Source organism: Oxyura jamaicensis, chromosome 19, assembly GCF_011077185.1.
Source record: "Oxyura jamaicensis isolate SHBP4307 breed ruddy duck chromosome 19, BPBGC_Ojam_1.0, whole genome shotgun sequence".
Taxonomy (NCBI): domain Eukaryota; kingdom Metazoa; phylum Chordata; class Aves; order Anseriformes; family Anatidae; genus Oxyura; species Oxyura jamaicensis.
The window spans coordinates 4,834,524-4,849,226 of record NC_048911.1 but is presented as its reverse complement, the minus strand read 5'-3'; the positions used below and the strand labels follow the sequence as shown (position 1 = coordinate 4,849,226).

At 63.2% G+C, this 14,703-nt stretch overlaps 2 protein-coding genes across 2 annotated transcripts in view; both read left to right on the top strand.

The window, feature by feature from the left end:
• The window catches only part of SRRM3 (serine/arginine repetitive matrix 3), a 28,165-nt gene extending 19,665 nt beyond the window's left edge, over nt 1-8,500 (top strand). Inside the window, 6 exon segments of the mRNA XM_035342760.1 lie at nt 92-94; nt 2,970-3,265; nt 3,952-4,182; nt 4,325-4,462; nt 6,736-6,880; nt 6,882-8,500. Of these exon segments, the coding sequence (XP_035198651.1) occupies nt 92-94; nt 2,970-3,265; nt 3,952-4,182; nt 4,325-4,462; nt 6,736-6,880; nt 6,882-6,953 (885 nt within the window). The 3' untranslated portion in view covers nt 6,954-8,500.
• A 2,665-nt stretch (nt 8,501-11,165) lies between these two features.
• On the top strand, nt 11,166-13,006 carry HSPB1 (heat shock protein family B (small) member 1). The gene is made up of 3 exons (XM_035342762.1): nt 11,166-11,651; nt 12,393-12,456; nt 12,645-13,006. The coding sequence occupies exons 1-3, from the start codon at nt 11,291-11,293 to the stop codon at nt 12,808-12,810; spliced, it is 591 nt and encodes a 196-aa protein (XP_035198653.1). The 5' UTR covers nt 11,166-11,290; the 3' UTR covers nt 12,811-13,006.
• Nucleotides 13,007-14,703: the final 1,697 nt, after the last annotated feature.

The following is a 14,703-nucleotide window of genomic DNA, read 5'->3' as shown; positions in this document are numbered from 1 at the left end:
AAGAGTCATTGTCTTTTTCCCATTCTGCACTCCAAATGTGGAGATTATTGTTTTCTTTTTTATTATTGCATTCCTGTCACTGCCAATTCAGAAGGTAGGTATTTCGTCCACCTCTGCACGTTCACTTCTGCAGATGAGCCTGTTGAAAAGCACCGTAGCTTGATTTAATGTTATTTTCTCTTTCTTTCTTACTTTCTTTCTTTCTTTCTCTTTCTTTCTTTCTCTCTTTCTCTCTCTCTCTCTTTCATTTTGTCTCTTTTTGGTGGCTATATATAATTTTTTTGATCTGTATGGTTTTCCCCAGTTAGCTGCAAAGCCATGCTCTTCTCTTACGTTCTTTTCTTTTCTTTTTTTGCCCTGTCCATGTAATATTTTTCTTTCTTTCCGCCTTTTTCTCTTCCTCGTTTCCTCGTTCTGTTGGTAGAATGCATTTCTGTGTGTTTTAGCCCTCCGAGTTTGTGTTCGTTCCCACAGACGGTACAGTTACCTCGAGTCGGTTTGAGTTCCTCCGTGCTTTTTAGGGGCTGGCTAATGAGACCGAGCACAATTAGCAAAAAATAGAGGCAAAGAGCAGCAGGTGAACCCCAGTGCGTCACAAGCAGTCACTGGGGCACGGGCGTTTTGGGGTGAAGGACTGGGAGGGAGGATAAGTGAGAAATTTGGGGAGATTGGGGTTTTTTGCCCCTCCTGGGGCTGAGGTCATGGTGGTGGAGGAACCCGGGGAGAACATTTTGGGGCTGTGGTGGTAAAAGGCTGGGACCTTCCACACCTGGGAAGGAGCCAGGCGAGGTGAGAGGCAGGTCCGGGGAGCACAAGCACCCCGAATGCATTTTCCCTTTGGGTCCACACCGTTGCAAAGGATTTATTTGGGTTTGTTTGTTTGTTTTTTTCAATAGAAGCCCCCTCTGCCCTCCCCATCCCTCTCCCTGCCTTGTGGGTGTGAACCCCACGTCCCCACAGCACGGGTAACAAATGCGCGTGCGAATGATGCGCTCGGGAAGAGGACACCTCGCTCTGGCTTTCTCTCTCTTCTTCTTCTCCTTCTCCATTTTGAGTTTTCCCTCCCCAGAAGTAGGGCTGGAGACAGGTACGGCCGAAGCCCCCGTCCCCTGCGAGGGTGCCGCTGGTGGGGCATCCATCGCCCCCACTGCTTCTCCCCCTCGCTGGAGCAATCGCAACAGCAGTCAATTGTTAAAGCAATGGTTAAAATGCACCAAACCGCCCCATTTTGGCTCTGGCAGGTGGGGCGCACTGCTCCGTGGCTGTAGGGGTTGCAGGGGTTGGCTCAGCCCCCTCATCTGTGGGGACAGGGACATGGTGCAGGACAAGCCACCGGCGGGGTGGCCTCGTGTCCTTTTGGCAACATCTTCATCGCAGACCCGTGGCATATCGTCTGCTTCTCTTTTTGGGGAGAAAAGCAGTGTTCAGGATTAACTGCATTTTAGGCAAAGGGATGGTGAGGAAACGAGGTCACCGTCCGCCCCCGGGCACAGCAGCACCGCCCCAGCTCCTCCCAGCTCCCCTTAGGCCCCACCAGGTCACGCAGGATTTACCCCTCCGTGGGCACTGGGGGCTCCCAGGGGAGAGACCCCAAAGTCTCCCCATCGCCCTGTGCCCCCAGACCACGTTCACCAGCTCGGTTGGGGCTGGAGCCCCCAGTACCCCAAATCCCAGCCCAGCGCTCGGGGCTGTCACCGCGCTGGTGGCCCAATGTCACCGCCAGGTAGCCAGGAGGGGTTCTCCCGGTGTCTGAGCGTAGGAGAAGGGAGTTGTTTTGTTTTATTTCTCTCCTCTCGCTGTCTCTGTCTCTCCTCCTCTCTCTCTTTTCTTTCTCTCTTGCATTTTTGTGAATCTAATGATGCACTTATATTGCCCCGCTTTTCCCTTCTCTTCATACCTTACCTACTAAAGGAGGAAATGCCACTTTTTTGGTAAGTGGATGTTAACCAAGAGGGACTTAAAAAAAAAAAAAAAAAAAAAAAGCATATAACGGAAAAAAAAGGAAGCAGAAAGCAAAGTCTGTGTTGAGTGCTGATGAGGACTTAGCAGTTCCCTGCAGAGTCACAGCTAACAGATCAATGCGTATCCCAGGAAGAGTTCAGAGACATTCGTTTATCTCAGTAACGATGACATTTGTGAAGTTTTGGTTTGGTTTTTTCTTTGATTTTGATGTTTTCTTCTTTCTTTTGGTTTCTTTTTCCCTTCTTGCCCCTTGCCCCCCGACTCCCTGCCTTGCCCTCCATCGTTGCTCTGTGCCGTCTTCCTCGTTTCTTGATTTGTTTTAAGCCAAAAGCCGTACTATCTATAAAACCTATGCATATATAAACGTATAGATATCTATATATGTGCATGCATCTGTGTGAGCAGACCTCCCGCCCCGCGCCCGCCCGGCCCCATCACCTCTTTGGTTTCACCCTCTCTCCCACTGCTCACTCTGATTTATTCCCCCCCCCCGCCTCCCCTCCTCTCATTTGTTCTTTTTTATTATTATTATTTTTTTCTCGTTTTCCTCGGTTTGTTTGGGTTTTCCGCCCCTTTTTCTTTCACCTTTCTTGGTTGGGGCGGGCGGGCGCCGGGGGTTTGCTTTATCTCCTCTCCAACTATCCGGGGGGGTCGTTTCTTTTCCCTCCCCGACGACTTTGGGGTTTCTTGGATTTTCTTGGTCCCTCCCCTCTTCCCCAAACCCTTCTTCGTTTCTTTGTTGGTTTTTATTTTTATTTTTATTTTTGGTTTGTTTCCTTTTTGCGTTTTTGCATGCGGAGGTTTGCATGACCCACGTTGTTGAGGGCGAGAGGCTGAGGAAGGTGCAGGGTAGCGTCTGTGTAGCCTGCCTTAATGCGATGTGCGTTGACGTTGTGCACCGAGCCCCGGCCCGGCGCGCCCCGTTAAAGACCTCTTTCTCCTTCTTTCTTCTCTTCTCCCCCTTCCGCCTGTCCCCCCCGGGGCGCGGGCTCTCTTCCCCCTGCCAGAGGCCGGCCTCGCCGTCCCCCTCTCCGCGGCCTCGCGGCAGGACGGAGCCGCCGTCCCCCCGCGCCCGGGGCGGCCGTCACGGCGCCCGCAGCCCCCGCTCGCCCTCGCCGGAGCGAGCCAAGCACGGCCACCGGCACCGCTCCCGCTCCGCCTCGCCGCCACGCCACCGCGGCCAGGCCCCCCGCCAGCCGCCCCCCACGGGGCTCAGCCCCACCGGCTACAGCAGCGACTCGGAGGGCTCGGCCTGCTCCCACCCGCTCGGCCCCGACAGGACCCACGGCGCCCACGCCAAGAAGTAAGGGCTGTCCGGGGGCCGTCCCCTGGGAGCCACAACTTGGTTCCGTATGGGAAATGCAAGGACCGGGGCTGTGGGGCTGGGCGTGGAGCATGGAGCGCGCTGGAGCACGCTCTGGAGTGTGTCCAGAGAAGGGCTGCGAAGCTGGGGAAGGGCCTGGGACACAAGGCCTGTGAGGAGCGGCTGAGGGAGCTGGGGGGGTTTGGTCTGGGGAAGAGGAGGCTCAGGGCAGAGCTCATTGCTCTCTGCAACTGCCTGAAAGGAAGGGGTGGGGAGCTGGGGGTCGGCCTCTCCTCACAGGTAACCAGTGATAGGAGCAGAGGGAATGGCCTCAAGTTGTGCCAGGGGAGGTTCAGGTTGGAAATGAGGAGACATTTCTGCTCAGAAAGAGCAGTCAGGCACTGGGACGGGTTGCCCGGGGAGGTGGTGGAGTCACTGTCCCTGGGGGTGTTCAAGGGAAGGTTGGACCTGGTGCTTGGGGACGTGGTTCGGTGGGTGACGGTGGTAGGGGGAGGGTTGGACCAGATGATCTTGGTGGTCTTTTCCAACCTAACTCCCTCTATGATTCGATGATAATCAGGGTATTTTCAGGGCCACGTGGGTGCTTCTGCTCCCCCGTGGTTGCAGAGGGAAACAAGGAGCGGTGGGGACACCCTCGGGACCTTCCTCCCCTCTGCCCCTCGCAGGGTGAAGGAGCGGCACCACCGGGGCCGGCCCAACAGCAGCTCGGAGTCGTCGGCCAAGCACTCTCGGCACGGGGCCTCGGAGCGCAGGAAGAGCCCCTCACACAGCACCGGGCACCGCAGCAGCTCCTGGAGCTCCAGCGGCTCCCTCTCCAAGTCCCGCTCCCGCTCGCGGGAGAAGAGGGCCGGGCGCAGCCGCAGCCGCTCGCCCTCGCAGAAGAAAACTGCCAGCAGGTCAGCTCGGGGGGCGCGGGCGGCACGGGGGCACAGCTCCGGGCTTGCGGTGTCACGGCTGGAGAAGGGCTGGGTGTCCCTGCAGCCCGCCTCGCTGCACACACGGCTCCTCGTGCCCCTGACGCTCCTCGTCTTGGTTTAGAGAGAAGGACAACGAGCCCCGAACACGCCACGGTGACCCCGATCCCGCCCGGGCCCGGCGCCGCTCCCGAAGCTACTCCCCCATCAGGAAGAGGAGACGCGATTCCCCCAGCTTCATGGAGCCCAGGAGGATCACCAGGTGGGTCCCGACACGCGGAGCCACCACCGCCGGCATGGCCTGTGGCTGAGCTGTACCCCCGGCCAGCCCCAAAGGGGGGGCGGGTGGCAGAAAGGATGGGTGGATGGTTGGATGGTCTGGACCTCAAGTCCTGTGAGCAGTGACTGAGGGAACTGGGGCTGTTTAGTCTGGAGAAGAGGAGGCTCAGGGCAGACCTCATTGCTCTCTGCAGCTACCTGAAAGGAAGGTGTGGGGAGCTGGGGGTCTGCCTCTTCTCACAGGTAACCAGTGATAGGAGCAGAGGGAATGGCCTCAAGTTGTGCCAGAGGAGGTTCAGGTTGGAAATGAGGAGACATTTCTGCTCAGAAAGAGCAGTCAGGCACTGGGATGGGTTGCCCGGGGAGGTGGTGGAGTCACTGTACCTGGGGGTGTTCAAGGGAAGGTTGGACGTGGTGCTTGGGGACGTGGTTCAGTGGGTGACAGTGGTGGTAGGGGGACGGTTGGACCAGATGATCTTGGAGGTCTTTTCCAGCCTTAATGATTCTGTGATTCTATGGGTGGGTGGCAGAAAGGATGGATGGGTGGATGGATGGGTGGGTGGGTGGATGGATGGACGGACGGGTGGCAGAAAGGACGGATGAACAGACATGCAGCTTTGAGGACAGACACGTAACCCTGAGGATGAATGGATGAGTGAACCAGGCTGGCCCAGACAGCTGGGTAACCAGGCTGCCTCCAGCATTACAAGCTTCTGGTCTCTCCCCCCCTTTGCAGACAGCAACTAGGAACTCGTTTTACTCTGTGTGCGCGTGTTCCAGCAAGAAGCCCAACCCCAGCGCATTTGCCTCCTGCCCTCCAAATGCTGTTTTCTCCTCCCTGAGACCTTACTGACTCAGGATGCGGGGCTCTAAGGCAGGCAATGTTCAGTGCCGGACGGAACACTGTGCATAAATAGCATCTCGTTAGCATGCGGTGCTGGCGACGTTACCGGTGCTGAGCTGAGATTACCTCGTTTCTGACCTATTTGTCTCCCGTGCGATCAGCGGGGAGATCGGGGGCCGTAGCACGGAGCTGGCTGGACTTCCAGCAATCGGCTCTCGCTCGCTCTGGAAGGATTTTGATTTCTCCTGGGCTGGACATAAGGAGAGAAGGCAGGAGAAATACAGGCCGTACGCTGCGCTAAAGCTCTCTGCAGGCTTCCCCTGTGAAGTATATGGGCCAGGAGAGGTCCTCCCAGCCCAGAAAAAGGTTTCTTGCTTGGGTACCGGCTGGCTCTGCCCTTCCCCAGCTGAAATCCCCCAGGGATAGAGGGGCTGCCAGCACGTGGCACAGAAATGGACAGCCTCAAATGGCTGCAGGCAGCAGGGACACCATGGGCATCGCTCGCCTCGGTCCCCTGCCCTGGGCTGGATTTTCCTGGGATGCCCTGAGGAAGGTGGCAGGGAGGAGCTGTGGGGACCGGCGTGAGGACACAGCCTGTGGTCCTCACCATCCCAGAGGAGACCAGACCCGTAGCCTGGCCAGAAGACCCCTTCCTTTGCCCTCCTGCCCTGTCCTTGTCCCCCTGCCGCCCCGGGGCCCAGCACCGCGTGGTCCTGCCTCGTCCCTCAGTGATGCCAACGTCTCCTTTTCCATTTCATCCCAAGGTTCCTCTCGGAGAGCATCGCCGCGGGCCTGGCTCCCAGGGTAACCTCCCCTATTCCTCCTCCTCTTCCTCCCGGACCCCTCCGTGTCTCCCCGGCTGTGCGAGGCCGGCCGTGTGTCTCTCTTCGGTCCCACTAACACCGCTCACCACGACGTGGGGCTGAGAGAAGGGGGCAAGGTGCTGCCTTGTCCCCCCTCCAGCCTCCTCAGGGACCCGCAGGGCTCCGGGCTCAGTGTCCTGCACCAGCTCCAGACGTCGCTGCCCCCGGTCCCCCCCTCCCCGCTGTCCCCCTGCTCCCCACGTCCCCATAGGAGCTGGGGAGGGTCGGACCGCGGGCAGCCCGGCGCTCGTCTCCTGCTAATCCCTAACGTCTCTTTTTCAGCAGCTTTCAATCTTTGGTGGCTGGGGAAACACAAAAGCCACATTAACCTTCTCACTTTCTGTCCTCGCCGCTGCCTAATCCAGGACTAACAGCCGGGGGGGAAACCGGGGAGGAGGAAGGGGCCGGGGGGGGGCCGGATCCTGACATCCCGTGGCCGCTCCGAGCCTGGGGATGCGCGGTGCCGGTGCTTGGGCCAATGCCCCCCCCTCCCTCCTCTTCCCCAAACTTCAGCACGGCCCTGACTCAGTTTCCCTCTTCCCTCCGCAGCGCTCGCAAGCGTCCCATCCCCTACTACCGCCCCAGCCCCTCGTCCTCCAGCTCGCTGAGCACCTACTCCTACAGCCGCAGCCGGAGCCGCAGCTACGACAGCTACAGCACCAGCCGCAGCCGCAGCCGGACTCGCAGCCCCCCCCAGCCGCTCGCGAAGCCCCAGCCGCAGCCCCAGCTACAACAGCCGCAGCAGCTCGGAGAGCGCCGGCTTCTGAGCCCCGCAGCCCCCCCACCCCGGCCCCGGGAGAAGCCCCCCAGGAGGTGGAAAAACCCCAGGGGGGGGGGCTGCTGAGGATGGACCCGGCGGCGGGGGGGAAAGTCGGGGGGTGGATGGAAACCTTGCGGGGCAGTGGGCGACCCCGAGCCCCCCCCGGAGTATTTTGGGGGTCGGGGGGGGGGGGGGGGGGGGCTGGGGTGTTTTTTCTGCAAACGCCGGGGTGGGGTGGGACGGGGTGGGCAAGCACAGAGCGAGGGAACAAATTGCTTGGCAGAGACCTTGGACCGAGCCAGCGGGGCGGCGGGGCCCCCGACGCGGTGCGCTCCGGCCGGCGGCGCTTCGTTTGGCTCGGTTGGACTTTTCTAGCACGCGCTAAATAAGCGTGTTTCTCCTGCCCACGCTCGGGGCTTTTCGCCGACACCGGGCGGGGAAGAGGACACCCCAGGGACGGAGGTGACACGCGCCTCTCCGGGGTGCTGGCAGCCCCGAGCACCCGCAGAGCCGCAGATGAACAAAGCGAGGAGCAGCCCGGCGTCGTCCTGTCTCCTCCCACGTGGGGCTACGGGGCTGGGGTCCCTCTGCCTTGGTGCTGTGCGCCCCCTGCCCCTGCAGAACAAATGCTGCCGGGTCCCCTGGGTGTCCCCGTGAGGGGGAGCCGACAGATTTGGGGTGAAATTGTGCTTTGGGATGCTCCCCACAGCGCTTGCGGGGTGCTCTTTGGGGTGCCCCCCACCTTTCCCTTGCTTTGGACACCTCCGGGCTCGTGCGCGGAGCCGTGGTGCATGAAGAGGCTTCCTCCGAGCGCCGGAGCAGGGGGACCCCTGGCAGGGCACGAGGGGACAGGGCTGTCCCCGAGCCCCCCCGGCTACCTCCTCACCCCGGTTCGTGACCCAGTTCCCGGTCCTAATGGCTTCCCCGTGCCACTCCCCCAAAGAAACGCGGCCCCGAGTGAAGGCTTTGACTCCTCTTCTGGAAGATGCTGCCACTGGTGCCCTGGCTGGGGCAGCCGTGGGTTAGCTGTGCCTCGGGGCCCAGCGGGCAGGATCCGGCCCCTCTGCTCCGCTTCGGCCTCCCCCCGAGCATCCCTGCGCCCCTCCAGCAGCTTTATGAATTTAATTTTAAAAAGAGAGGCGGGGAGGGGGGGGGGTGACGAGCACGGGCTGGCCGGGTGCTTTGCTGACAGCCCCGGTTCTGTGCCGTTTTGCTGATTTCCCAAAAAAAAAAAAAGCCCTTCCTGGCTGCGGGGGCTGCTCCCCAGCCCCGCTGCTGCCGGCCCCGGGGCGGTTTGCATTTAATCCGCGTTGGCCACGCGTTTTCCGCCTGGCTGGAGGAGGACGAAGGAGCTGAGCCTCCCGGGGTGGGGAGAGCAGCTGCCGGGATTAACGCGCGGCCCCGCAGGGAGAGCCGGGCTTTGTGCCGCCCTCGGACACCCGCCTGCAGCCAGCCCGGGGGCACTGGGGGGGCACTGGGGGGGGCACTGGGATGCTGACTGGAGTCCAGCCCAGGTGGTAATGCGGCGGTAGAGCTGGTGAATGGGTCTCCGGAGGGTTGAGGTGTCAGCCAAGCCAGACCCCGCTGTGCTTTGCTCGCCCGGCTGCAAGAGGCGGGAGCTGCGGTGCCAGAGCCCGTCCCCAGTGCCCCAACCTGACCCGAGGGGGCAAATGCCCCTGGGAGGGCTGCGGGGTGCTCATTCTGGGTGCTGCTCCTACCCGTGGCTGTGCCAGCACCAGCAGGATGGGTGCTGTGAACCCAGCCGTGCTGCCCAGGCGAGGCCAGCAGGATCCCTTGGAGCAGCGTCCCCAAGAGCCGGCCCTGCCCCGATCCAAGCCCCGTGGTTCCCCAGCCCTCCCACCAAGGCCCAAGCTGGGAAGGACGCTGATTGCCCCGAGAAGTAAATCAGAAAGAAATTGCCTTTCATGGGGATGGAGGAGAAAACGCCCGCAGCTCCACATGGCTCGGGGCAGGCGGCAGGTCTGGATGTGCCCATGGCAGGAGGAGATGGAGCTCCTGGCCCGAGCCTGGGGCACAAAGGGCGTGAAGTCCCCGCAGCATACCTGCCAGCCCCGCAACTGCACTCCTCATTCTCCCCCCAAAACCATCCCTTCTTACTCTGGCCACAGCACCCAGCCCTGCACCAATGCCCAAAGTGCACCCGCTGCCCTGCATCCTGCCAGCATCGCCCCACTGCTGCATGGGGATGCTTGGAGGCATCCCCCGAGGTGATCCCCAACCCCATCCCTGTCCCCAACCCCATCCCTGTCCCCATCCCCATCACCGTCCCCATCCCTGTTCCCGTCCCCACCCCAGCGGCCACGGCTCCTGAAAGCGACAGAGCCCCGACTGCAGCGACGGCGCGGACAAGACAGCACATCAGGGAAAATTTCCAGTCTTCCTCTTTTACAGTCTCTGTCTCCTGCCGCGGAGGGAGCTAACTGGAACAAATACTCTGTAGAAATACTTCAGTATTTTCCTCTCGCGCGCGCGCTCTCTCTTTTTTTCTGGATTGTGAGTACAGCTGTAGATTCAGTGAGCTGGTTCAACTACAATAAAATATACAGTATATATTGTAAATGACGCTGCGGGGCACGGCGCAGTTTCTTCATGGGGACAGCTCGGAGGGGTTAATTCTGCTCCCCCCTGCAGGCTCAGCCCCCTCTGTCCCCAGGACCCCCCTGCTCTCCTCCCCTGCCCTCTCCCATCGGTTTCTGGCTCCTGGTGAGGGTGGCACCAGGCACCGGTTGCGTCCGATGTCCCAGAGCATCCTGCCACAGCGGGAAAAACCTCTGGGGGTCCCTGATGCTGGGGAAAACGTGACTCGTGTGTTTCCTTGCAGCCTCCCTGCAGCCTTGCCTGCAGCCCTCCGCATCCCACTCCGCATCCCTCCTCCTTTCCTTGCCTGCAGCCCTCCCTCGTTCCCTGCAGCCTTCCCTGCAGCCCTGCCCTCTGCCTGCATCCCCATTTCCCCGCACCCCTCCCTCCCAGCCCTTCCTGCACCCCCCCTGCATCCCTCCTGTCCCTCCTGCCCCCTCGCCTCCCCCCTCCCCGCAGCCCCTCGGCCACCCCCCCGCGCCCCCAGCCCCTCGCAGCTCAGCTGCTTTGGTTTCACCCCCCTGCCCTGGGGCTCCCCAGGCAGCTCGGGGCTCTCCCGGCCCCATTCAGAAGGGTTGCAGGTGCTGGCGGGGCGGCTGGGTGCTGGCGGCTTGGGGACACCCGTAAGGTCCCCCCTACACCCTGCTGCGACATCCCCGCACCCTTACTGTGCCCCCGCGGGGAGGGCTCGCACATCCCTGCGCCAAGTGCGTCAGGTCTCAGCTACAGACGTCCCCTGGCCATGCTGGGGCTTAAAAACAAAGCCCCAGCACTGCTGGGGATGGGCAGATGGGGATGGGGAGAGCAAGGACGGGCATCCCACCGGGGGGCTCAGTGTCTCCAGACTGTCTGACAGAGGTGCCGGGGCCCCAGTGGGGCTGAGGGGCTGGAATCTGGCCCCAAACGGGCACCGGGGGATCCCACGGGTAACCAGAGAGATGTGTTTGGACGTGAGGGCAAGGACTAAGGGAAGGAGCCATCCTTCCCCTGCCCCGAGAGGGTGCTGCCCCCACCAGCCCCTCTCCAACCCATCATGCCCATCAAGCCCTACTGGTCCCACTGGGCCCAGCGAGCCCCATCAGCCCCATCAGTCCCCATCAGCTCCAGCAGCTGTCTGGGCCCCATCAGCCCCTACCAGCCCCACGGCCCCCGTTGGCCTCGATCAGCCCCCACCAGCCCCGTCGGGCCCCACTGACCTCCACCAAGCCCTACAACCCCCGTTATAGCCCCATGGACCCCCCGTGGGCCCCACTGCCCGGGGCTTGGACAACCTCACCCCAACCTGGCCAAGCCCTGGGGGCCACAGAGCTGGGGGAGGGGGGGGTGGGCCTCCAGAACCTTCTGGCGGGGGCCGGGTGACGCAGCGGGCGCGGGGCCGAGCACGGGCTCCTCCACTGACTCATCCCCCCCCCCGCTGTGCTGCCCCCCCAGCGCCCTCCGCACGCCGGCGCAGACGGCCCTGGAGCTGCGCATCGCGGGGATTGTTTACGGGAAAGGGCTGGGAGCGCTCCAGAGGCCATCCATCACCCGCCAAGCGGCCGAGCCCCCGCCGCGGGGGTGGGCAGCTGGGGGCTCCCAACGCGGCTGCGCGCGGCCGCCCCGGCCTGGGAAATCTTCTGGTCCCTTCCCGGGCCCTGCTGCAATTTCCATTAATAGCCAGCTGAGCCTCCCGGCTAAAAATAACCGGCGGGACGTCTTCATAAGGCCCCGCGCGGCCGGCCCCCCAGCACCGCCGCCCCGCGCATCATGGCTGAGCGCCGCGTGCCCTTCACTTTCCTCCGCAGCCCCAGCTGGGAGCCCTTCCGCGACTGGTACCATGGCAGCCGCCTCTTCGACCAGTCCTTCGGGATGCCCCACATCCCCGAGGACTGGTACAAGTGGCCGAGCGGCAGCGCCTGGCCCGGGTATTTCCGTCTGCTGCCCGGGGAGAGCGCGCTGGTGCCGGCGCCGGGCTCGCCCTACGGCCGGGCGCTGAGCCGCCAGCTCAGCAGCGGCATCTCCGAGATCCGCCAAAGCGCCGACAGCTGGAAGGTCACCCTGGACGTCAACCACTTCGCGCCCGAGGAGCTGGTGGTGAAGACCAAGGACAACATCGTGGAGATCACCGGTGGGTCCGTGGGGCGGTGGGGGGCTTGGTGGCAGTGGGGGGCCGGGGGGTGAGCCGGGGCTCCCGCATTCCCTGGGGGCTCTGCTGACGGTTGTGCAGCCATCGTGGTGCTTGCTGGGGAGGGAAGGCAATGCAGAGAGAAAAAAGAGGAAAAAAAAGGAAGAAAAGGGGAAAGGGAAGAGGAAGGGGAAGAAGAAATGAAAGGGGAAGAGGAAGGGAAAAGGAAAGGGAAAGGGAAAGAGAAAGGGAAAGGGAAGAAGGAAAGAGGGAAGGGAAAGAGGAGGCATTTCCCCCAACAAGGAAATGAGAAAATAGCAGAGAAGAAGAAGGAATAGCACTACAAGAGCATTCTTGCAGGGTGCAGACCCCCTGGGGGACACAGGTGGGTGTGACGAGCCCCACGGCATCCCGAGCATCTCCGGAGCGCCGCGGGTGGCTGGGCGAGGGGCGTGGTGACAAAATGCAGGCCCCCGCGGCACGGAGCCAGCAGCGTGCGCAGCGCGCTGGGGAGCCGAAACAAAGGTGCTGGGGAAGGGTCGGGTCCGTGACTGGGAGCAATTCGCTGCCCTGGGGCTTGGGGGGTGCCCAGGTCCCTCCCGTGGCTCAGCGTTGCTCCAGGCTGGTGGTAGGGCACAGAGATGCGGGATGGGCAGGATCAGTCCCTTCCTGAGGAGGGGAAAGGCGCACGCCGAGTGCGGAGACCTGGTGGGCACTGACCTGCCCTGGGTTTCTCTCTTCCAGGCAAGCACGAGGAGAAACAGGATGAGCACGGCTTCATCTCCCGGTGCTTCACCCGAAAATACACGTAGGTACCGGGGCAGGGAGGAGATGGGGGCCCGGGACCCCCCGGCACCCCAGGGACCTCCTCCCACCACCCGTCCCCTCCAACACCCATCCCAGCCCGCACGCACTGGGGTTGCCACCAGCCAGGTCGGTGACGGCGGTGGCCAGGACCTCGGGGCCGTTGCCAACATCTCCCCCTGTCCCCCGCAGCCTCCCCCCCGGCGTGGAGGCCACAGCCGTGCGGTCCTCGCTGTCCCCCGACGGGATGCTGACGGTGGAGGCGCCCCTGCCCAAGCCGGCCATCCAGTCCGCCGAGATCACCATCCCCGTCACCGTCGAGAGCCAGGTCAAGAAAGACGAGCCAGCCAAGAAGTAGGAGGCACCGAGGAGGAAGAGGAAGAAGAGGAGGAGGAGCCCCTGCTGCTGCCCCCATGAAGTGCACCCTCATGCCTTCCCCCCACCCCCAGCCCCCTTTTTATTTTTTATTTTGTACTCGCTCAGTCACCCAGTGCCTTGAGTAAATGTGAAGGAGAAGGTAGTGTCAGTGGGAATAAAAAGTGGTGGAAAACCTGCCCCGTGCCCGCGGTCTGCCGGCCAGAGCCCCCCCCATCCCAGGCCTCCACACCCCGGCCTCCAGCACCCCACGTCTCAACATCCCGGGTCTCCAGAGTCCCAGGTCTCCAGCTCCTGGGGTCCCACATCGTGGGTCTCCAGCAGCCCAGGCTCGGCATCATGGCTCTCGGTACCCTGGGGCTCTGACATCTCAGGTCTCCAAAGCCCCAGGTCTCACCATCACACGTCTCCTACACCTCAGATCTCAATTTCCCGGACCTCCAATGTCCCTTGTGGCTCTGACATCCTGGGGCTCCAAAATTCGGGGTCCCCACACCCCAGGTCTCCTCCATCCCAGGTCTCAACACCTCAGCACCCCCAGGCTCCAAAGCTCCAGGTCTCAGCCCTCCCCCAGGTCTCCCACACCCCACGTGTCACCACCTCAGACCCCATGTGCCCAACCTGCCGGGTCCCCACACCCCTCAAAAACAAGCTGCCCCCCCCCCGACCCGGGGGGGGCCCCCCCCGCGGGGGGCAACGCCCCCCCCCCCATCCCCAACCCGTGCCGGGGTGTCCGTGCCCTGCTGTGCCCCCTCCTCTCACCCCATGGAGATGCCCCAGGTGGATGGGGGGGGGGGGGGCTTCACACCCAGCCCTGTCCCCAGCTCAGGGCCTGGTGCCACACAGAGGGGGGGGCCACGCTCCCCGTGCCCCCCACGTGCCTGTGCCTCAGCGCAGGGGCTTAGGGCTGGCCCTACATGGCCGCGGGCCGCGTTCCCGCTCCGGCAAATCCCCCTAATCCCCCCTGAGTCATCCCGCAGGCAGGCGGCCGGTGACCCAGGAGGAATCCTGCAGCCGGGGGGCCCTTCTGCCAGCCCCCCCCCCCCCCCACCCAGCATCCTCCTGCCCCCACCCGCTGTGTCATTTTGGGGACGGGTGGCCACGGCAACCGGCGCGATGGAGACGGTTTCCATGGCGAGAGCAGCGCCAGCCTTGGGGACCAGCAGCGGGAGCGCCCCGTGGCCCCGGTGCTTGCAGGGGGATGGGGATGGGGATGGGGGTGTCGGTGGGTGCTGCCCCCCACCCACAGCAGCCAGCCCCTGGCAGGCTGCACTGCCCCGGTTTAGGGCCGAATCCTGCCTGGCAAGCAGAGCTGCAGGCGGGGATGCGCACAGGCACTGCTGGCGTGCACGGTGCCGGAGCGGAGGGGTCCGTTTCCCTCTCCAGATGGGGAAGCCGAGGCCCCCGTCAGCAGGCAGAGGAGCGGGGGTCATGGTGGGGGAGTTGTGGGGCTAATCTGGGGCTGGGAAGGTGCTGGGCTGGGCTCAGCCCCAACCCCATGACACCGGAGCCCTGGGGAAACCGAGGCACAGCGGTGGTGTGGCCACCAGCCCCCAAATGTGCCAGCTGGGGGGGGGCAGGGTAGTTCCAGGGGCTGCACGGGGTCCTGCTCCCGCAGCGCCCACCCAGCTGGGCCAGGGGAGGTGGGGACCACGACAGATGGTGCAGGGAAGGGGCCCTGGCAGCGAGGGGTGGGCACTGATACCAGCCACCCTGACGGGGAGGTGGCCCTGCTGACGGGGTGTCACTGCAGGTGGAGGTGGCATCGCTCTCCCGTGCCGCGCCAGCCACGGGCACCTCTTTGTCACGGTCCCGGGGCCATCCCCAGGGGTTCGGTGGCAGCCCCGGAGGCAGGGGCCTCCCAGCCTGTGCCCAC